We start from the raw sequence: 22564 nt of genomic DNA on the forward strand, positions 1-22564 counted from the left end.
TCGCTTGCTGTCCCTGCTCAGTTATTTTCAAAGAGGTTAGTTAGCCCAGGATTTGCCTTATAATCGGGGAACTAGAGGTATCTATTGTATGCTTTTGTTATATTTGATTTTTTAATGTTGGAACAGGGGATCTGAGCCATTGGTATCCCCACAAAGCCTGGAACTCCTGCATCTGGTCTCTATTATTGTGTTCATTCACAAATGTAGAAAATGCTCAAAATCCTCACAAAATCAGCTGTGTGGATTTTATAACTAGAAGTGTGAAGTGGGTCAATGTGTGAAGTGCTATAAATCAGCCATTACTGTGAACCATCATGACACTGCCAGGCATGTGCTGAGTATGGTGTATGTGTTATTTTTTATGGAGGTGGCTGGTAGTATCCCCGTTTCACAGATGCAAACATCTGTGGGTCTTCTGGATTTTTTCCAACACGATAGAGTGCTTCTACACATGCTGTGTCTACCCCACAGGGCACAGCCTCGCATTGGAACTACTGTGGAGAAGCCAAAATGTAATTGTTTTACATTCTCAAAATAAAAGTCCATTTGATTAGAGTGGAGAATGGAATTATAGCAATGCTTCCTGAACAGGAGGATGGTTTTATTTGTATCTATATAAAAAGTTCATGTCTTCTAAGCGTCCAGGGCCTTATTAATGAGGGGGAGTGACAAAATGACCTTTCATCCATTTGCTCCACTAAAGAATTTATAGTGATTATGCTGCTGGTAAAAGATGTGATTGTCATTATATTATGGGTTAGCAGCATTATATCGGGTGTTCAGTGTTGTAATTACTATTGGGGCATGTTTGTCGGCCCTCAATCTGTTTCACACATGAACCTATGTGATAAGCAACTGCAAAATGCCCCAATCTGTGAAGGCAGGCTGAGTTCCCTTTCTGGGACCCTGGCCGTTTCCCCCAGGCCTGCTGGAACCGATGAAACAAATCAAAACAGCTTTGCGGAGTCTAGTATATCCTTCTGCTTAATTTTCACCCCAATAAGTCTAGTTACCAGAGCCATATTACTTGCTGGCAATACTTTACTTTGGGTACAACTCAGAGCTATGTTGAAAATTTGATTTTGCCATCAGAAAATTGCTATACCTTTAACATTGTTTTCCCTCCAGATTTCCCTGTGGAAAATTGGTTCTCTTAATTTAGGTATCTTGTAATTTTTCTCATTAAAAAATGTGTGGCATGTGATATCATTAGATTTTTTTCTAAATTGAAGTGACTTAAGTGGGTTGACATATGTGCTGCAGTATAATTGTGCTATGTTTTTGGAGCTCCAGTCAGTAATTTCATCCATAAACTTATCGTCTATAGTAAAATATGTTAGCTGGTCTTTGACATAAAATTCATTAATCTGAATCAATATATAATGTTCTGAAATACTCTAACAAAAGATCATTGACTGATGGGTAAAATAGAGTCTAAGACCCAAACATTGCTCTATAAGCAGCAGTAACCATAAACATTTTCTAAAGAGCAAGTCAATTCTGTAATTCCCAAAACACACATATTATAAAGCCTACAAGAAATTTGAACTATGACATGAGCTCAATAGTTGAATTCAGTTGTTTTTAAAACCAGGTATTCTGAATATCTGTGATTTTTACAACAATGAGCTAACTTTCAGAGTGGGTCATGAAATTGGAAACCTTCAAATGCATCATGCCTAGCTATAGATGTGAATGCTGTGGTCCAGGAAGGTTGGTGGTAGGGAGGAGACTAGCCTCCGTGAGGTCTTTGCCCACTAAACCGCAGAGAGGACCCCAGCTCCCTTCTCCGTGGAATCTTGGTGGATTCCGTGCAGACTGGCTTTCAGCTTTCCTAATGTTGAATACCTTTAAAAGACAAATTGAAACGGACCAGTGTTGGGAAGTAACTTTGAATTCAAATAAGAATTTCATCAGGAATACAATCCCAGGATTTTCCTTTGATTTGAGACTGCAGACCTACTACCAAAATTACATTAATGTGAAACCTTGACAGAACAAAAATCCCCATCATTTGATATGTGGTGCTTCACAGATAACGTCTCGTTCACCCCTTGTCATTGCTGGGGCGTGAAAGCCAGAGAAGAAAAGTACCGTGTGGCTTCTCTACCCCGATGGTTTGCCTCTCGTTAAACACAGAGGCATGTCCAGAGAGCTTCTGTGCTAATGCATACATCATGTCAGTCCATCAAGGGCAGTTTTAAGGTGGAACAACACATGCTGTTTAAGAAACTAGGACTGAGCAAGGATGAGTAAAGGGAAACACTCCCTATGGCTGCTGCTATTAACTTTTGCTCAGTGATCCTGTGGGTACCTTATGTCTTCTTTTGACCTCCAAGTCACTTTGCACCTTGCACCTTTCCCCACGTCTCTCACTCCCCCTCCTTCCCTGTATCCCTCCCTCCCTCTCCTCTTCCCTCACCTCCTCTGTCTCTTTTTCCCCCCCCGCTTGCTTCTCTTCCTTCCTCTCTCTTCCCGTTTTCCTCCCTCCCTCTTCATCCTCCCTCCTTCTTTGTTTCTCTCTCCCCCTACCCACCTCATGAGATCTGCATCAAAGAGCTCCGTGTTCTGTGGCATCTGGTTGGGTTCAACCCAATGAGGGAGCAGGAGATGGGAGGGAAGAAGGGAGAATAGAGAATATAATAGAAGTCATTGTTCTCTGGCTGCCTTCCTGTTGCTTTAGCACAGGTTGGCTGAGTGTTCTTCTGAATGGAAGGGCACCTCTCACGGGACCCTCCATAACCAGCTCTCTGTTTCAGGTTCTGGAAGCACTCCCTCCCTTTGCCTCTTCTGGCCTAGGAGTGGCGAAGGAGCTTTACTCGTTTTATTCCTTTATAATAACTAGTTCTTTTATCAATTATTTTTTCTCAAACAACCCAGTCTGCATATGTCCTCTGTTTCCCTCAGAAACCCTGACTGAGACACTGGGTATGGATGGGCTGGCATAATTAAGCACCATATAGATACATTTGCTTCAGTTATTAGTTGATAATTACTTACCCAGCATCCACCAAGTGCCAGGTAGAGAACAAATGAGAGAAAGCTCCTGGTCTTGGGGGCCTTATAGAGAAAAGATAAAGGTCTACATAGACAATGTAATACAAGGTAGTAATAACTGTTATGAAATAAGGGAGGACAAGGGAAAAGGGGGTGATGGGGCTCCTCTTTTAGGGGAGGGGACATTTGAGCATCCCCGAATGGAGTGAATGGGCAAGCTTTGCAAAAATACTTTAAAGGAGTGTTTCCCAGTGAAGGGAATCACAGGAACCCTGAGCTGGGAATGTGCTGGAAGAGCTCCAGGAACAGCCCAAAGACAAGTATGGTCAGAATGGAGTGTGGACGACAGCTCTAGGATCCAGCCTAGTCGCCAGGGCTGGGTTGCTCCAGGCTTTGCAGGCCCTGGGAGAGCTTTGGGTGAGTGGAAGGGAAAGATACTGGAGGGTTTGGAGGAAAGTGATGTGATTTATTAGGGTGGTTTCGTCTGCTGTTGGGAGCATAGACCCTGTGGTGAGCAAAGGTAGCAGAAGAGATATATGACACTATGGCTGGAGTCTAGATGAGTTGGCTGGTGTTATGGATTGAATTGCATCTCCCTCAAAACACATTGAAATCCTCACCACTGTACCTCAGAATGTGACTTACTTGGAGATAGGCCATCTCAGAGTAGGTGGTTGGAGTTGAGGGGGAGAGGTTATGGCAGAGTCATAAATGCCAGCTTATGGTGACCTGCCCCTTCTCCCCCCGAAAAAACACTGCGAAGCCTGGGCTGCTCACTCCCGTTGTCTGCCACCCAAGGTGGTGTAGACCCCATTGGTTACACACAGGTGACTAGTCAGTACACAGACATTTTTACATAGTGTTTAATATAGACATGTTCATAAATATTAGAAGAAAAATGTAACTTGCACATCAAAGCCATGCTTTCAAGATGTTATTACTTAGCTCATCATTAACACTTGAAGTATTTAATTTTTTTTTTTAAATAGAGAAGGCTTTTTAAAATAATATAAGAAAAGAATAGTATACATAGTAGATGTAATAGTACATACACATAGTACATGGATATGGGAAGAAATTAATAGGTAAATGACTGACATTCGGGACACAAGCTGAGGCATTTGTAAGGAATTGCTAGGTAATTCCTATCTCATCACAGTTTAAGGACCATTCCGTTGGCATGGCCTTGAATTGCAGGTCAAGTTATCCACTTCGTAGGCAGAGACCTACATTTGTTTAAAGAGGAACTAGACCAGATCAGAAAATAGGGTGCATTGGCAAGTGTTGTTTCATGATGCAAAATATGTTTCTTACCGAGCATCACAGTGAGAAAAGTTAGAAAGCCACTGTCTTAGGGTTTGCTTTCAGAGATGGGGAGTATCCCTTCCTGAGCCCATTTTGCTGACTCTCATCTTGAGCCAAGTTGTAAACCCTGGTTTGAATGAAGGCAAGAAAAAAATGATGTTCTTTAATCTTTACAAGGCTATTAATTATGGAAGTTTCATAAATTATTGTGTGATTAGTTCCATGAATTTTAGAAGCCAAAGATGTCATCATCAAAAAACTTGCTCCAAGCCTCTTCAATAAACGGTGCTGGCAGAATTGGATAGCCACGTGCAAAAGAATGAAACTAGACTGCTGTGTGTCACCAGGTACCAAAATTAATTTAAAATGGATCAAAGATTTAAGCATAAGACCTGACACAATAAACTGCATAGAAGAAAACATAGGTACTAAACTTATGGACCTTGGGTTCAAAGAGCATTCTATAAATTTTTTTTTTTTTTTTTTGGGGAAGGGGAACAGGACTTTATTGGGGAACAATGGTCAAATTGTTGTCCTTTCAATCTTAGTTGTGGAGGGTTCTGTTCAGCTTCAAGTTGTTGTTCTTTCAGTCTTAGTTGTGGAGGGCGCAGCTCAGCTCCAGGTCCAGTTGCCGTTGCTAGTTGCAGGGGGCACAGCCCACCATCCCTTGCGGGAGTCGAACCGGCAACCTTGTGGTTGAGAGGACGCACTCCAACCAACTGAGCCATCCGGGAGCTCAGCGGCAGCTCAGCTCAAGGTGCCGTGTTCAATCTTAGTTGCAGGGGGCAGAGCCCACCATCCCTTGCGGGACTCGAGGAATTGAACTGGCAACCTTGTGGTTGGGAGCCCACTGGCCCATGTGGGAATCGAACCGGCAGCCTTCGGAGTTAGGAGCACGGAGCTCTAACCGCCTGAGCCACCGGGCCGGCCCAGCATTCTATAAATTTGACTCCAAAGGCAAGGGAGGTAAAAGCTAAAATAAATGAATGGGACTATATGAAACTTAAGAGCTTCTGCACAGCAAAAGAAACCATCGACAAAATAAAGAGGCAACCAACTGAATGGGAGAAGATTTTTGCAAACAGTGCCTCTGATAAGGGGCTAATAACCAAAATATACAAGAACTCATGTAACTCAAGAACAACAAAACAAACAACCCAATTGAAAAATGGGCAGAGGACCTGAAGAGACATTTCTCCAAAGAGGACATACAAATGGCAAATAGACATATGAAAAAATGCTCAACATCACTAATCATCAGAGAAATGCAAATAAAAACCACAATGAGATATCACCTCACCCCAGTCAGAATGGCTATCATCAACAAGACAAATAGTCACAAGTGTTGGAGAGGCTGTGGAGAAAAAGAAACCCTCATACACTGTTGGTGGGAATGCAGACTGGTGCAGCCGCTATGGAACGAAGTGTGGAGATTCCTCAAGAGATTAAAAATAGAATTACCGTATGACCCAGCAATCCCTCTGCTGGGTATCTACCCAGGACATGTGCTCCTGGGTATCTACCCAAAAAATCTGAAAACATTTATCCAGAAAGACACATGTGCTCCAATGTTCGTTGCAGCTTTTTTTACGGTGGCCAAGACATGGAAACAACCAAAAAGTCCTTCGATAGATGAATGGATAAAGAAGTTGTGGTATATATACACAATGGAATACTATTGGGCGGTAAGAAAAGATGAAATAGTACCATTTGTGACAACATGGATGCATCTTGAGAGTATAATGCTAAGCGAAATAAGTCAGACAGAAAAAGCAGAGAACCATGTGATTTCACTGATATGTGGTATATAAACCAAAAACAACAAAAGAACAAGACAGACCAATGAGAAACAAAAACTCATAGACACAGACAATAGTTTAGTGGTTACCAGAGGGTAAGGGGTGTGGGGGGTGGGAAATGAGGGTAAGGGGGATCAAATATATGGTGATGGAAGGAGAACTGACTCTGGGTGGTGAACACACAATGGGATTTATAGATGATGTAATACAGAACTGTACACCTACAATCTATGTAATTTTACTAACAATTGTCACCCCAATAAACTTAAAAAAAAAATGTGTTCCAGCTTCTAAATGGCACATTTCTTCCATAGTCATTTGGATCTCTGATTCTTATTTTGATATGCTTGGTAATTGTTAAATCTCCTCAGCTTGTGAACTCTTTCAATCAATTTATTTTCGTGGAGTTTTTGACTTTGCATGGTCCTAGATTGCTTTATTGATGTATGGGGCCCCTTTACTCAGCCCTGTTTATAAGAACTTTGTTGTATTTAAGTATAGTGTTTAGTAAAACTTCAATTGGGAATGAAATATATTTATCACAGACAAAAGGATGTCACAGAGTTGGGTGAAAAAGTCTATTCTTATCTGAGAGTACATGGGATTTTTTTCGGAATTACAACTGTTTTGAATGGACTTCTAAAAAGTCTAGGAGCCCTTAAAAGAATTATGTCATGGGGTGGCTGGTCAGATCGCAAGCTCGTAACAGCAAGTTTGCTGGTTCGATTCTCACATATGCCAATGAGTTGTGCCCCCCCCACAACTAGATTGAAAACAACGACTTGACATGCAGCTGGAAAAACACACTGTTCCCCAATATTCCCCAATTTAAAAAAAAAGAATTATGTGATATTTTGGTTTTGTTTGTTTTTTCTTTGATCTTATGTTAAAGGCTGGAAATGTCTAATGATAGATTAAAAAGATACAGTTTTAAATTTTCCTCGTGGCTCTGATTTTGAGATAGAGTAATTTATACATGATTGAAAGAATTAGGGTTTCAAATAATCTGATGTCAGCCACTAAATTTATTGTGCACCCATTATTTCACACCTGGTATATAGTTTTTCACAGAGCATTCTTGTTAAAATGTTTATGTGATGCAAATTAGGCTAAAGTACTATGCTGTCAGATCTGTAATGTTTAGGGAGCAATAATTTCTTTAAAAAGTTTGCTCTGCAGTGTTAAGGGATGTTTCTAATTTCTAAAATGACTTAACAGGAGAGGGCTTGATGAAAGCATTTAGCACAGAGATGGAATATGTCTCCTTAAGTTTCCAGATTATGCATATATCAACACTTCTTTTGTCGTCTTTTGATAGTTTATTTCCATAACTGAGGTCTGCTACTTTTATTGGTGGTGATTATCACAGCCAAACAATTTTGGTTAAGTTGACCTAAGCAATATAATGTGCTTCTGTTTCCACAAAAGTAATGGTGAGACATCCAACCCTCCTTCTCCCTGCCCCCTCCCCTTGCAGTAAAGGGGCCCTATTTGCATATGTAAATAAGCTATTTAGTTGTGAGCTCTGTAGGGCCCACCTAGGTCCAATCTGTTATTTTGCTGATGTTGATGGCATTAGCCAGGAAGTAGCTGGTGCCAGGAGACTGTTGTCTCAGTCAGGAATGACACAGATACTAGAATCTGACTGCTATCATTTAGGAGGAGATATGGATTCTTGAGGCTAAGAATTTGGGAAAAGAAAATGAAGTCACGAAGTTTGAGGCCTGCGTGATAGAATGTAATGTTTTTATTGAACATAGAACACTATGTGTACAAATTTGTCATAGAGGGACATTGGTTTTTTGTGATACAGCTTATGAGAGCCCTGTTCACTTTTTAAAAAATTTAAAGTACTTCGTAATTGAATTGATAGATCTGATGATACTCAGAGATGCATTGTTTGTACCTTCCCTAGATGTGTCAGGGAGTCTGGCCTGTAACAGGACTGGAAAAGGGAAAGCAAAAAACTTTTAATAAATTAAGGTCCCTCCAAAGTGAAGAAGCAGTCATGTCTAACTTCTACTGAATTAAATTCTTCTCAAAATGTCCTTTCCAGGACTCAGCTATGTACACTCTTCCACAAAGTCTCACTGTCATCAGACTAACTCTAGAATACGGGAGCAACCCACCACCAACTTTTTTCAACAATAGAATATAATATGATTGTTTTATTGAATATTAAGACTAGTTTAAGATATGAGTCATATGGAGAAAAACTTGCTATGAGCTGTTCACAATTCCCTTATTTTCATTCCATATGCAATTCATTAAAATGACATGAATCCTTCAGGCTGTTCTTTGGTTTCTATTAAGATGTATTACTGGAATCTGTATTCATACATTGATTATTTCATAGACCTATTTGTTCATCAAAAGCAGACTATTACAGATTCATCGTACTTGACAATAAATGAATACAATGGAGACCAGGTTTCAAAAACCCACCCACCCTCTCCATTCCCTTTAAGGATTGCTTGCTCTCTTTAAACCAGCCTTCCACAAACTGGGATTCAAGGCTTACCATCAGCATCTGTTCCCTGCTGAGTTCATGGTGCAATTAGCTAATTAACAAAACAAACAAACAAACAGACAAACATTTTCACCTTGGAGTCAGAAGAAGAGCAATAAACCACAGGCCCAGATTTAGTTAATTTATACATTGACTGTAATTGTGTATTTAATGTTGAAATTAATTTTTTCTTTTCTGAAGAGTGGGAGCCTGGCACTGTGCATTAGAACTCTTAAATGGGTTATAATTATTCCAGAGGGACTTGAATAAGTCTGAAAGTTCTCCAGATATGTTAATGAGGATAATTCTTTATTTACATCTGATAACTTTTAGGGAGAAAAGAGAATTAAACCCACTTTCTGATAAACCATTAAATTTAAAGAAGAATTTGCAAATCAAGACAAATAAATAATCTGTGATTTTTAAAAAAGTTGTTTTTTATGTGAAAACTATTGACCGTATTAAATGGGAAGTCATATTCTGTTGTTTGTTTGTTTTTGTTTTGCCAAGTATTCAGTGAATTAATGAGCATCATTTCTGCTGTTAAAGCTGTGGTACATTTTCTAGGTCAACTGAGTTTTAAGAGTCTTTCCTTGCTTTTTTTTTCAGAAGAGGCTAGGGAAAGAATGCATATTGGCAGGGCAGTTACTAGGAAAAATATAATCCTGATTTGCAATCTGCTCCTTGTGACATTTCCTTTTTGAAAGGTAAGCGTTATACTTTGGACACTGAAGCAGTGATTGTTGGCCATTCAAGTGGGTGTGATTGATCCATGGCTTAATAGTAATAGAGCTGTTATTCTTAGCAGAGGAAACGAATTCTTATGCATTGTAATTCAAATTTTCATTTTTGCCTAAGAAGAAGGTCTTTTCACTTTCCTCTGTCAACACACAGCTGAGCAAATGCTCACACTCATCTGAAGGCTGTTTTGTTCTCTGTGTTGTCTCTCTCCTGGGACAAGGGGCTTTAAGCCCCAGGGCATCTCTGAGACATCTCTGTTTTGCTTTCATCTCCCCATCCCCAGAGTTGATGCTCACAGTGGATAGTGCTTGCTTCTTAAATTCTTGTTTATTATTGTCCAACTTTGAAAGAAGGAGAAGTTAAACACTGTATACCATTTATGGAGACCCCTATTCCAAACTTCCCCTTTAAAATAAAACTTCCTTGGTTGTTTTGTGTGTGTGTGTGTGTGTGTGTGTGTGTGTGTGTGTGTGTGTGTGATGGAATGAGTAATGAGGAGGTGTTAAGTCTGTGTTGTACATTTGTCAAATATATGTATGTATACACACACGCGCACGTGACATTAGGAGGGCTGGATACCCTTCCACATAGTTTTAATCTCTGAGCCAATAAAATTGAATTGTATTTAGGGGCAGAGATTTTGGTGGCTGCCAGATACCAGAAATTCATGATGATGATGACAGGAACTACCTAGGCTGGAGATTTTTCATACTTTTGATACAATTTCCGTATCATTTTTGTGATATCCAAATGGGTGGCAAGTCTAACTCTAAGAATGCCCCTTAATGCCTTATATTATTGTAGGAGGATGGACTTCATGTTCTAGCTTTCCCTTCGTATCCTGGAAATACAATTAGAGATGATAGACGATCATAGAAAAAAATAAAGATTTGATGGGAAATAGCTGAATACTGGCTGTGTTCATGACTTTATTTCACATGCATATACGAGGCTGTTTTGAACAAAATGACTACACATGGCATGTGCGTTTGTGGGGGAGAACCTGTCGTGTGTTTTTGTTATTAGATTTTAGCCAAACAGACAAAGTACGGTGCCGTTAAACACTGTCCCTCTTCCTTTTCTGACCATTTTCCCGTCATCTCATGCCCCATCTACTCCCTTCCCACCTGTCGTTCATTCCCCATCTTTCATTCACTGTCAGGAAGGGCAGCCTCCGAAGAGCCATTTCAACTCAGCCCGACATCGCCAGAGACTAGTGGACCCAGCTGCTTCAAAAGTGAGTGTGTCCCAGTGCCCTGCGCGGGCGGCAGGCATGCATGGCATGTAGCTCCCTGCAGAAAGTGGGGATGTGGGGTTTATGCTGGTGCATTCGAAGGCCTCCAAGCAGGCAAAGTCTTCTCTGTTAATTCAAGACCATCCACACTAGTGGAGTTCTGGTAAATGTTTAACAACCAGCCCTGAAAACAAACGAAACCCTGGTAGGGGTAGCATTTGCTGGTTTCTGTGGTATAAATACTCCCACCGCGGCCAATTTCAAGTCGCACTGTGACAAACCTGAACTCAGAGCTGGGAAGACATGCCCAGTAGAGCGCTCTTATATAATTTTCCCACCACACAGCTATAGTTGACATAAACACTAGTAAAATGTAGCAAAATAATTCCGAAGTGAATTTGTCTTGAGTATTATCTCTGTTCTCAATACAGTGTATTTAATTGTAAGTTTAGATATTTTTAATTGACAGTAATGGCTGTGTTTAACAACGGGTTTGTAAAATAACCCCAAATTTACTGAGCTGGGGTGCAGCGTGTTACAGATTTGTCGAGAGTAGTCTTAAACCAATTTAGTCATGTCCAACTCTTAATATCTGTTTGACCAGTAGCAATAACCACACAAAAGTGGCTGAGGTTTTGGGTAAGAGTTTGTTAATTCCACAATTCTGCCTGCTCAAGTTAAGTGCAGGCCAATTCTGCTGCACACAGATTTTATTAAACAAACATTTATTTTTGTTTGTTCTTTGGCCAGGCACAAAGCCTTCTTGCAGGCTGTGCTCTAACCTCAGTCAAGTCCCTGCTCTCTGGCTTTGAAGTGTTCCAGCCAAACCTTTTCGGAGAGTTCCACCCAAGTTTGACAACCTGACCCCTTTCGCGAGGCAGGACTCTCTCACTTCTATAGTGAGTGCATCACACAATGGCGCTCCTCTGACTCAACTGCTGGACATAAAGCCATCGAGTCATTGGACCTCAGGTGCCCGTCCAAAGGGTCCAAGTTACAGGCCTGCTGAGATTCTTAGGCCCTTGTTCATGCAAAGGTGGAAAATGTCTCTCAAATGATTTTGCCAGTTCACTTGCCTGAAATACCACTAGTTTAAACAATGAAAGGTTGTTTTTAATATCCATCATGCTGACTATTAAGCCACAATTTTGATTTCAGCCATGAAAACCCGTTTCAGTATGCCAATTAACAAACTCGCTGGTGTTGACTAAGATATAGATACCTGTGATATGATGCTAGCTGACCACCCTAGGGGAGTAAATTATAATTAGGACCACTGACTGCGTACAGGATATAATTTTACATAATTCAGTTGACCCTTGAACATCGCGGGGGTTAGGGGCACCAACACCCCTGCGCAGCCAGAAAACCATGTATAACTTTTGACTCCCCCAAAACTTAAGTATTCACAGGCTGCTGTTGACCAGAGCCACACTGATAACATAAGAGTTGATTAACACATATTTTGTATGTTATATATATATTGTATACTGCATTCTTACAATAAAAGTAAGCTAGAGAAAAGAAGATGTTATTAAGAAGATCATAAGGAAAATACATTTATAGTATTTATTGAAAAAAATCCACGTGTAAGGGGACCCACACAGTTTGGGGAAATGAACCAGCTTTAAATAAGTCAGATGGTTTCATCGTACAAGATGCGAATTTTGCTAAAATAGAGCATAGCTCAGAGTGCAGGAGGTCCTTCTCGGACCCCACCTGAGCGTTAAGTTAATGAGGCACTAAAAACCCTGTGATTAAGCACATCCACTGCTATACCTCTTGGTCAGTGGTGTTTTAAGGACTCACCTCAGCATAGGCCTTTGTTCCTCCTCCTCCTTTTTTCTGTGTTCATTTCATTCTGCTTTGGCATTTTCAGAAATACTGTGCCTCACCACGCAAAGTGTTATATCTTGCACTGTAAATTAGTGGGCTTTCTTCTGTTGGTGGTGAGAGTCTTCTTGTTGTCCCATTTTGTTTCGACTGAGAGCCATAGCTCCTTTTTTGAGACAAAAATTCTAAGAGGAACTCATTAAACTGCTATAAATATGTCTGGTGCCTTAATATGCTGTGTAAATAAGTTCAGCCATGTTACCAAATAGGTATTAAAGGTCCGATCCTATGCTCCCCAACATATTGCAGTAGTAGAAATTTGAGAAGGGCCTAAAAATCTTTTCTAATATCAAGAAGTGACTGGGGAAGCCACTGCTTGCTGGTGGATATGTTACTTGGACAGTAAATAGTAAATGGAAATGTGTATCTGTGTAGCCAGTGACCTTTCATTGTAAACACACTGGTTTAGAATCTGTACTGTATTATTTTCAACTCAATAACCTGACTTGTAATAAAATAAAAACAAAAACCAAAAACAAAAAACAAAAAACAAAACAAAACAGAAAAATAAACAACTCTTGCAAATTACAGGTGCCCATGTTCTGAGGGTCCGTAATAATTTATGGTAAACCAGCTACCAAATCTTTTGAGAACACTGATTTTGTTGTGAGTGGCATTGTGTAATCTTGAAAGAAGTGTGAGCAAGTAGAAACATTTAATTTTCCGGGAGCCATATGGAGTGGTGGAAAAGATACACTAGACTGGGCTGTACATTAGGTTTTGTCATAAACCAGCCCTGTGGCCTTGGGGAGCCATGCAAAACTGAGCCCCCATTGCTCTCGATTTTCTCATCTGCATAACGAGAAGACTATATGAAATGTTCTCTTAGTCAAACTATGGAATTATTTTTCTTTTCCATCAAGGCTCTTTATAACCAGATATTTTACCATTTAGTCTGAGATTTTTGAATGGCATTTCTCCATCCTAAAATCCCTCTACAAATGGCATCATGTGTCATTACTTGCCAAGTATTATTATTAGGCCGTCTTCTATCGGTGTCTTCAGTAGAAGGTAATTTTAAAAACAGAATTACTTTAAAGCTATGGTCTGAAATACAGACCAGAAATAAGGGGCTTTTTTTCAGCTCAAGGAATTGGCTTTCTAAAATTTTTTTCGCCTGAATTTGTTCTTAGTCTTAGAAAGACTTTCGTGCTTTGAGTATAGAAAACCAACATTTAAAACTGTTTTATTTGAATACGAGTAAAGGGTTAAGAGGAAACCAAAGGTATGTAATGTACCTCTAATTGGCTAAATTTATCCCCTGGGAATTTCTAAAATGTCTTTCACTTTGAAAATATGCTCACCTGCCTATCCCCAAGTATGAACGCTGCAACACAGCAAACGAACAAAGAATGAAGCAAAACAGGCAATAGGAATAACAGTTCAAAGACCACAGAGCAGTTATTTGTGGTGCTGGTAAAGGCCCCTGTTAAATAAAAATCAATTCGATATGGGAGCATCGGGGACACAATCTGGGAGACGAGAGGTGGACAGAAAAGAACGCGAGTGTAGAGAGGATTAGTTTTCAACTCTCCTGGCATTTCAGGACAAAAGGATGATGAAGATTTATTCTAGATGAGCTGCTATTTTCCATTGGAATCGCTGCTGATCCAAAATAAATAGGTTCGTAGAGAACTGTATTGAAATTGTGAGCATGTGAGAATAAGAAGTGGTAGGCAGAGCATGTAATAAATTTCAAAACCAGAAAGTGTTGTAACATTCTATCCTCTTTTCAAAAACAAACCAACCTGCCCACAGAGGCAGATAATCTAACTACCAAAAACCTGCAAATAATTCTAAAACACATTGTTTCAATCTGCTGTAGGACTTGAAAAATCCTTTACACTAATTCTCAGCGATTTCTTTACCTTTTCCTAATGAGAACAAGGTTTATAAAACCTGGGCTCCCCTGCTGGGATGATAAGCCCAGAGCTCTCTCAGAGCAGATGGTCTTCTTTCCTCCCTACTATAAACCTTTTACGATTGATCCTTTTTTTCATTTTTACCTATCTGAAGAGTAAATGTCTTTGAGACTTTAGAAGGCCACTGTTCAGACTGGAAAAGGAGCTGCACTGACCAGAGTTCATAGTTGCAAAGACGATGTAGAGTAAAAGCAACGGAAATCATGGAATTGTGTGTAATAGCAAGAGAAAATAGGTTGATTTTTAAGCACTAGGGGGATAGGCTTTAAAATAACTACATTTTTGAGCCTTATTATGCAGTTTCTGGATGGTAATTAACACCTTCCTAGTCCCAGGAATTTCAAGTGTTAAAGAATAATTTCTTCTTTTTTGGAGGATGTAATGCTTGTTACTATATTTAAGGATGTAGAAAGATGGGGAAGGGATTGGAAAGACTGGTTACCATAATTATTCTGGGAATATTTTAGTCAGCTTGTATGCTGTGCTATGTAAACTTTTTTACAAAGGCTTTTAGGGGTGATTCATTTCTAATAGGAATATTTGAAGCAGGTTATAGTTTTTGTTTTTACATCAGCCATTTTCAAATTACCTTTGTCCCAGCTGAAATAGGCATGCATCTCATTCATGAAAACTATTAGCTGTGACTTTGTGCCAATTACTTAATTATTCTGAGAAAGCCTCAGTTTCCTCATCTGAAAAATGGGGAACAAAATAATATTTATCTCATCAGATTGTTTTGAGAAGTAAATGAGATAATGCATGAAATTTTTTTTATTATGCAGGCATTTAATGAATACCAGACAAATTATAATTATCCTTTAAATTGTGATTACTCTTAGTATGGTTATCAGATAATCATTATTCAACTTTTCAGGGTTCTTTTTTCCCCATTTTGTAAAATAAGGGGTTAGGACCGGGTGATCTTTGAGGTAGAATGTCTGCATTGTCAGCTGTCTTGTAGAGTTCTATTTATTTTTGTGTGTGTGAAATGCACTCAGCAGTGTGTTAGGCACGGAGGAATATAACTCACAGAATTTGGTTCTTACCTTCAAGAATGTAATATAATTAGCAAAGCCATATAGCAGAGGAATAATAAGTTGTGTGGTAACAATATCAGCGCAATGTGGATTTCTAACTGAAGGAAATCTGTGCACGGCAGTCAGAAAAGGCTTCCTGGGTTTTCTTCGGGTCCCTGACAGAAGGATAAAACTTTTTAAACAGCATGAGTATAGGCATGAACATTGTATGAATGCATGTAGTAAAGTCATCTGCCAGACTGGAATGGGGTATGTGACTTGTGGGAATGTGATTTGAAGTGGACGTGGAAAGTATGCTCGTGTCATGGTCCCCAGGGTGAAATGTGCATGGGCTTTGAGATCATGTAGACCTGTTTTCAAGTTCTGTAGCCTAGCTCTGGGGCCAAGGGAAAGTCTGCTGTTTCCTTATCGATACAGCGGGGAAATAATACTATCTACTTCATTAAGAATATTGTTATAATTAAATGGTCTGGTGCAGCCATCCCATAGAGGAATGGCTGTTTGGGGAAGTAAAATGGCATTACTTACCGTGTTTCCCCGAAAATAAGACCTAGCTGCACCATCAGCTCTAATGTGTCTTTTAGAGCAAAAATTAATATAAGACCTGGTATTATATTATATTGTATTATATTATACCGGGTATTATATTATATTTTATTATATTATATTATACTGGGTATTATATATTTTATTGTATTATATTATATTAGACTGGGTCTTATTTTATATAAGACCTGGTCTTATATTAATATCATATTATATTATATTATATTATACCCGGTCTTATATTATATTCTATAAGACCCGGTCTTATATTATAATGAGACCGGGTCTTATATAAGACCCGATCTTATATTATATTATAATGAGACTGGGTCTTATATTAATTTTGCTCCAAAAGACTCATTAGAGCTGATGGGCTGGCTAGGTCTTATTTTCGGGGAAAGACGGTAGTTAAATTGGACACAGTCTGCCCTATGACCCACCAATTCCAACCTGAAAGAAGTGGCCTGTGTCTGAGGACATAGATGCTGCTTGCAGCATTGTGGCTGTACAAGCAAGTTTGCGGGTGCTACAGGTCTAGACAATTGAGAGAGTGATTGGGAAAATAGGATGAATACCATTGTGTAACGTCCAAGAGTTAGAAGCAACAGCCTGAAGGGGCACATAGCAATGCATATGGTCCCTAAAACATATTACTGCATGAAAACAAGACTTAAAAAAAAAAAAGAATTCTCTAGAACCATACTTTTAACGTCAATTAAAAATACATGCCCACCATACAATTTACATTTCCTAAGAGCTCATACAAATAACTGAATATCCATCAGGTACATTAGAAAGAAATGTTGCTTGGGGGCAGGGAAGAGGTGGGGGGCATAGGAGTGGAAAGTAGATACAAGTAAATAAAGTGATAGGTGCCAATAATGTGCTCTGAACTAAGGAGTGTGAGTAACCCTACCCTCACCTCTACACTTGAAATTCCCCACGTAAAAATAGATAGGCCAAGAAATACTATTAAAAGAGACTTAAATGTTCCAGAAGTGGAAGCAGCCATGTGTGACGGAAGTATTGCTAGTACAAATGGAATAGCTAACACTTAGGCAGCCCTGACATGTGACCAACATGGTTCCAGGTGCTTTATACACAGGACGAACTCCTGTACTCCTCACAGCAACCTCCGGAGGGCAGTACTGTTATGGCCATTTTGCAGGTGAGGAAACTGAGGTATGGTGAAATTAAACCACTTACACAGGACCACAAAGCTAGTAAAATGGAAGCCAGGATTCAAGCCCAGGCAGTCTGGCTTTTGGATCACTGTTCTTAACCATCATGCCTTTCTGCCTCCAATGGGCATAACGGAAGTGGTGAGTGAGAAGAGATACTTTCCACACACTTGACACATGCCTGGCAGTCACAATGACTTCCTTTCTGTGCAAGCTGATAAGTTTTTGTTTTTGTTTTTGTTTTTGAAATTGTAGGTACTAGTGTGTGCATGTGTGTAAAACTTTTCATTGAAATACAGTATACATTCACAAGGGTACAGCTTGATGATTTTCTATAAACTGAAAATCCTGTGCAACCAAGCACCCAGATCAAGAAACAGAACACAATGGCCAACCCTGAAAAACAGAAACTTCTGTCATTTTTACTGGGCATTAAGTTATGCTGCTAGAAAGAACATAATGAAAAACATAAACCTTTAAAAGTAAAAACAGTAGAAATGTCAAACATTTTAAAAATTGCTACAGGTATTAGATGTATCTAAGGCATAGGAAAAACCTCTCTACCTTTCATTGATTTTACTGCAATTAGTTGCTTCTGTTATGACTGGCAGAGGGGCACAGATGACTCAGTAAGGAAAACAGAAAAGTCTTTCAGTGAATTTAAGGCAACCTCCTGTAATCAAAGGATAAAACAGATTGAGCTTCAGGCGTTAGACATAAATAAATAGACTAGATAGATAGATAGACAGACAGACAGACAGACAGATAGATGGACACCTACATGGTTTGGACCATAAGGAAGCCCTTGCAATGGACAGATGAATGATATTTTCATCTCTCCTCTAGCCATTCTTTAATTCTCCTGGACAGCTGTCTTAAACGTTTAATCTCAGCTCTTATGGACCACTTGTGCCACTTTGCAGGGCAAAGTTATGATAATATACATCACAGGGAAAAGGTAATATTTGCCCACATTCCAAATGATCAATTCCCTTTTTTCATGCTCAAGAAGAGCCTCATGTGGCGTGTTTGGACTACACTTCTATTGTGCTCTATCTGCCTGGCAAACTGTGCACAACAATTCACTGCCTTTGGTAAGACAGCACAGAGGTCAAACAACTTGCACAAGGTCACAGAGCTAGTAAAAGGTGAAGCCAGGATTCAGAGCCAGTTAGTCCCTGCACTGAGCCACCATGCCACACTGTTTGCCACCACCATCTAACTGGGGGGTCAGCCTCTTTCCCAGGGGATGGCCTATACTGGGCAGAATTCCTCAGGTTTCAGAAGGAAGGCAACCACTGTATCCAAGGTGATACTCTTTTTGCCTCAAGTGTCAGAGGCATCCTTTGACCTACATACCCCTCTCATGACACACTGCATCGACCTAGGAATGCTGCAAAGCTGTCTGAAAAGTGTTTATTCTCCTCATTGTTCCTACATTTATCTCTGCCAGTTTACAAGGATTTTTTTCTCTCTTTGGGCTTGTCAGACCCCTAACAATTCAATCGAAATATGGGCAAAGAACACCTCAATGTTTTCAGCCTGTCCTCTCTCTACTCAGATGCATACAAGTAATTTCCAAGGAAAGTGGATTCTACTTGTTTATTTCCCATGATGCTCTCTTTAAGGTATGATATAAGCACAGTACTAAAACACTCAAAGTTGCAGGGCTAACCCATATCTTTTGAAATTCAGTTCATAAACAAGTAGGTTCTAGAGCAAATTAAGCCTGAAACATCTCTGGAGGCAAAAATGACAAAATTGAAGCTGTCCTACTTCAGGCAGGGGTCTTTGGAAAAGACAGTAATGCTGGGGGAAAAAAGAAGGCAGCAGGAAAAGAGGAAGACCACATATGAGCTGGATTGACTCCATAAAAGAGCCGTAGGCATGCGTCTCCAGGAGCTGAGCTGGGCTGTTTAGGACACGAGATTGTGTACCACACTGAGGCATATGGTCCTCAGGAGCTGGAGCTGATTCAACAGCTAATAACAGTACAAACTAAGCATATCCATTCTGTGTCCAGGTACTGGGATTTAGTGCTTAGACTCGAAGGTGAGTATAGCCAGCTGCCTTTTGAAGAATCAGTCCCTAATCTCTTTTAAAACATCTTTTTTATAGAAGTATAACATCTATACAGAAAAGTGCAGATATTTTAAGTTTGATATTGTCCCACAGATCTTAGACATTGTTTTTTTTTCTGTAAGAGAAACACATATCCAAAAGTACATATATCAATGAATTTTCATACACTGACTATACCCAAAGAACAGCACCAAGATTAAAAAAATAAAATAAAACTCAGAGCATCTCTAGTATCCCAAACGACCCCTCGTGCTATCCTTTTAGCAATTTTCATAATGGTTTTAATTTTTATTGTTTTTATCTTGATCTTGTGTCTTTCCTGATATTGCTCATTTATTATCCAGTACAATGACATTTTTTTCCTCTTTGTTTTTAAGAAGATGGGATTGGTCTTCAAAATATAGGTCAAATAAAGAACAAGTATAAAGACCGCAATCACTGTGGCTTTTAATATTTCAATAGTTGGAATTTCTATTTTAAGTCCATTTGAAAGTTATGACTGAAATCATTAAGGAGAAAAAAACTAGCTTGGCCCGTTTCTCATTGCTAACACAGATTTTTGCAGCAGTTATCATTTTCTCTCTCTCTCTCTCTCTCTCTCTCTCTCTCTCTCTCTCTCTCTCTCTGTCTGTCTCTCTCTTTCCAGCTGGCAAAGGTTAAGTATACATAGGTGAATTGTTACAGCCCCACCTTTCTTGTCCTTAGGTGGATTTTTGTCCCCAAGTGGTTTAAAAAAAACTGGTGAGTTGCATTTGTTGACTTTTCTCAGAGTCATCAGAGCTGTGCTTCCCAAAGACTTAGGTACCAGGCAATTGGCCAAGATGAGATTAGCAATTTATTTGGAGGAAGGGTATAGGAAATCTTTTTAATTTAGAGGTGAAAAGATCACAGAGTGGGTTAAGTACAGGTTACCCAATTTGGCTCTAGATTTATGAAGAACTACAGAAATCATCTCTTTGCCTTCAAGGAACTTCTGTATCTTGTTTGCCCCCATATCCCTCCACCCCTCAGGCAAAAAGAAAAACAAATCAAAACATAACCAGCAAGTGTTATCTTGCCTGGGGATTCTGTGGGTTCTGATACGGTTTTGGAAGGAGTTTGTTTCCCAGTAGTACTTGAGAAGAGCAACCTGACCAGCTCAGACAAACTTGCTGGCCATTGCTCAGTGACCAGGATACTTTTTGTAAGTGGCTTGAGTATCTTCATAACTCCATTGCCTGTTTTAACATTTTTTTTTACATTCATTTGTTTTATAGGTACTCACTTCCCATTACTTCACACATATTTACCTACTCCCTGCCTAAAAAAGATTTGACTAAGATGTGCGCAACTATGGTTTTCTTTGTGTTTATTCTGCTCAGGATTCACTGAGACTCTCAGATATGTGGTTTGATACCTTGCATTAATTTTTGGAAAGTCCTTAGCCATTATCTAATCAGATATACCTTCTACCTCATCTTCTGTCCTCTCCTTGTGGGACTCCATTTATACCTGTGTTCGGCAGTTTGATATAGTCAGTCCCACATGTCTTAGACACTCTTTCTTTGCTTTTGTTGTTAGCATTGTTCTCTTAGTGATTCAGTTTGAATGATTCTATCATTTTGACATAAACTTTGTTCAGTCAGCTGCTAAGTCCATTTCATTCTGATATCTTTCAGTCTAGCATTTCCCTTTTGTTTATTATTGTTGTTGTTTCTGTGTCTCTATTGAAATTTCCTATGTCTCTATTCATGTTGTCATACGTGTTTGCCACTGTATCCTTTAGCATAGTTATGTTTGAGTCTTCAATGACGCCAAGATGTTGCCTATCTCTGCATCTGCTTGTATTGCCTGTTTCTTTTCTTGACCATCTGTTACAACAATACCCAGATGCAAGTCAAGTAGAGGGCACCATAATCCAGCACCCTACTCAAGCGGTATGACATAGGAGAGACACACCTTTTTCTGGAGCTAAATATTATTTACCTCAGTTTCTAAATGTTTGGCATGTACTCAAAATTATAGACACATGGAGAAGCAAAATCTATTTCTGAGGCTTCCTCTTTCACTTAGGATGTAGACACCATCCTGTTACCGTATCATTCAAAAGAAGCGGAGTAAGCTATACAATCATAAGTTTAAAAGCTCATGTAAAAAGATAAGGTAAATTCCAGAAAGTGATACACTCTTGACAGGAAGGCGGGGGCTCATGGCTGGCTCTCACCCCTGGCAGAATGGCAGAAAGAGGAGGCAGCTGCCAACAATGGGTTAGGGAAGAACCAGGACATTTTACAACATACTTTTTATTTCTAGCTTTTCCTCCTATCTTCATTCCTATTGTTCAGAGTAATGGTCTTTTGTGATTGTCTACATCCTAAGTGGAAGTGGAAGTCTCAGAAATAGGAAATTTGTCCAAGGAGATCAGGAAGTTTGCCAATGGGAAAAAGAGAACAAAGATAAGCCTTGGCCATTGATAAATAGGGGCCCAGTTGTGTTATTCTGTCAGCTATAGACACATGTGTATGGTAACAGTTCCTGGGTTTATCTTTAACACAAGGGCTATGGTATGGTAGTCACGTGTGTTTATGCTTTGTGTTCATTTCTTTAGAGATTGAATCCCTGTGGTGCACAAGGAATTGTTGTGTAGTTCTCATTTTCAGTGTTCTCTTGGATTTGTTGTGCAGTCCTGCAAGGTGTGCTGAAGACAGTTTAAATTACAGCATAGGGCACCTACCTCTTTCATCACAGTGCAAAACATGACTGAAATTCAAAGTTACTAAGTGCAGTAAGTGGTATAGAACATGGTAATAGTTTGGTGTCTATTTTCTTACGGTCATCATATCATTGTACTAAAACGAAGACTCAGATAAACCTACATTTCTCAAAGCATGTTCTGTGTACATAAGTGTCCCCCCCTTCAAAAAAAAAAGTGTTCCTTGGTCCCATTCATTTGGGAAACACTGCTGATCATGGCCCTTGCTCCTGTTAAATAGAATGCTGATAATTGTAAAAATCTTGCGGAAATCGTTCAGTAAGTCAGTTCTCTGAGCTGTATTTAATTAGGTGTTTCTCAAACTGATTTGAATATAGAACCTTTTGTCAAGGAACTGGATATTTTTCTTGTCAAGTAACACCCATTAACAAAGTTTTTTGGGGAATGTTGAGTTAAATGGACCCTGTTGCTCTTTATTTTGGGGAATATGAATAATTCATATTAGCTGCTGTTCTGCACACCTGGAAAACATTTTCCCCACTTCTTTCTGATAAGGAAGCTTGCACGTTGAGGGGAAGGAAGAGCTCTAACCCAGAAGTCTATCTGATTGCAGCATCACTGCTTAG

At 39.5% G+C, this 22564-nt stretch overlaps 1 protein-coding gene across 8 annotated transcripts in view; it reads left to right on the forward strand.

The window, feature by feature from the left end:
• Positions 1–22564, forward strand: part of MAST4 (microtubule associated serine/threonine kinase family member 4) — a 545650-nt gene that overhangs the window by 252033 nt on the left and 271053 nt on the right. For 3 of the 8 annotated variants that reach the window (XM_088796534.1, XM_088796538.1, XM_088796535.1), the window contains exon 4: positions 10514–10588. The exons of the other annotated variants lie outside the window; for them this stretch is intronic. In XM_088796534.1, coding sequence (XP_088652660.1) covers positions 10514–10588 — 75 coding nt within the window. The remainder of the gene's footprint in view (positions 1–10513; positions 10589–22564) is intronic. 8 annotated transcript variants of the gene reach the window in all.

The sequence above is a fragment of the Rhinolophus sinicus genome, chromosome 3 (assembly GCF_057876585.1).
Source record: "Rhinolophus sinicus isolate RSI-liver-muscle chromosome 3, RSI-T2T, whole genome shotgun sequence".
NCBI lineage: Eukaryota > Metazoa > Chordata > Mammalia > Chiroptera > Rhinolophidae > Rhinolophus > Rhinolophus sinicus.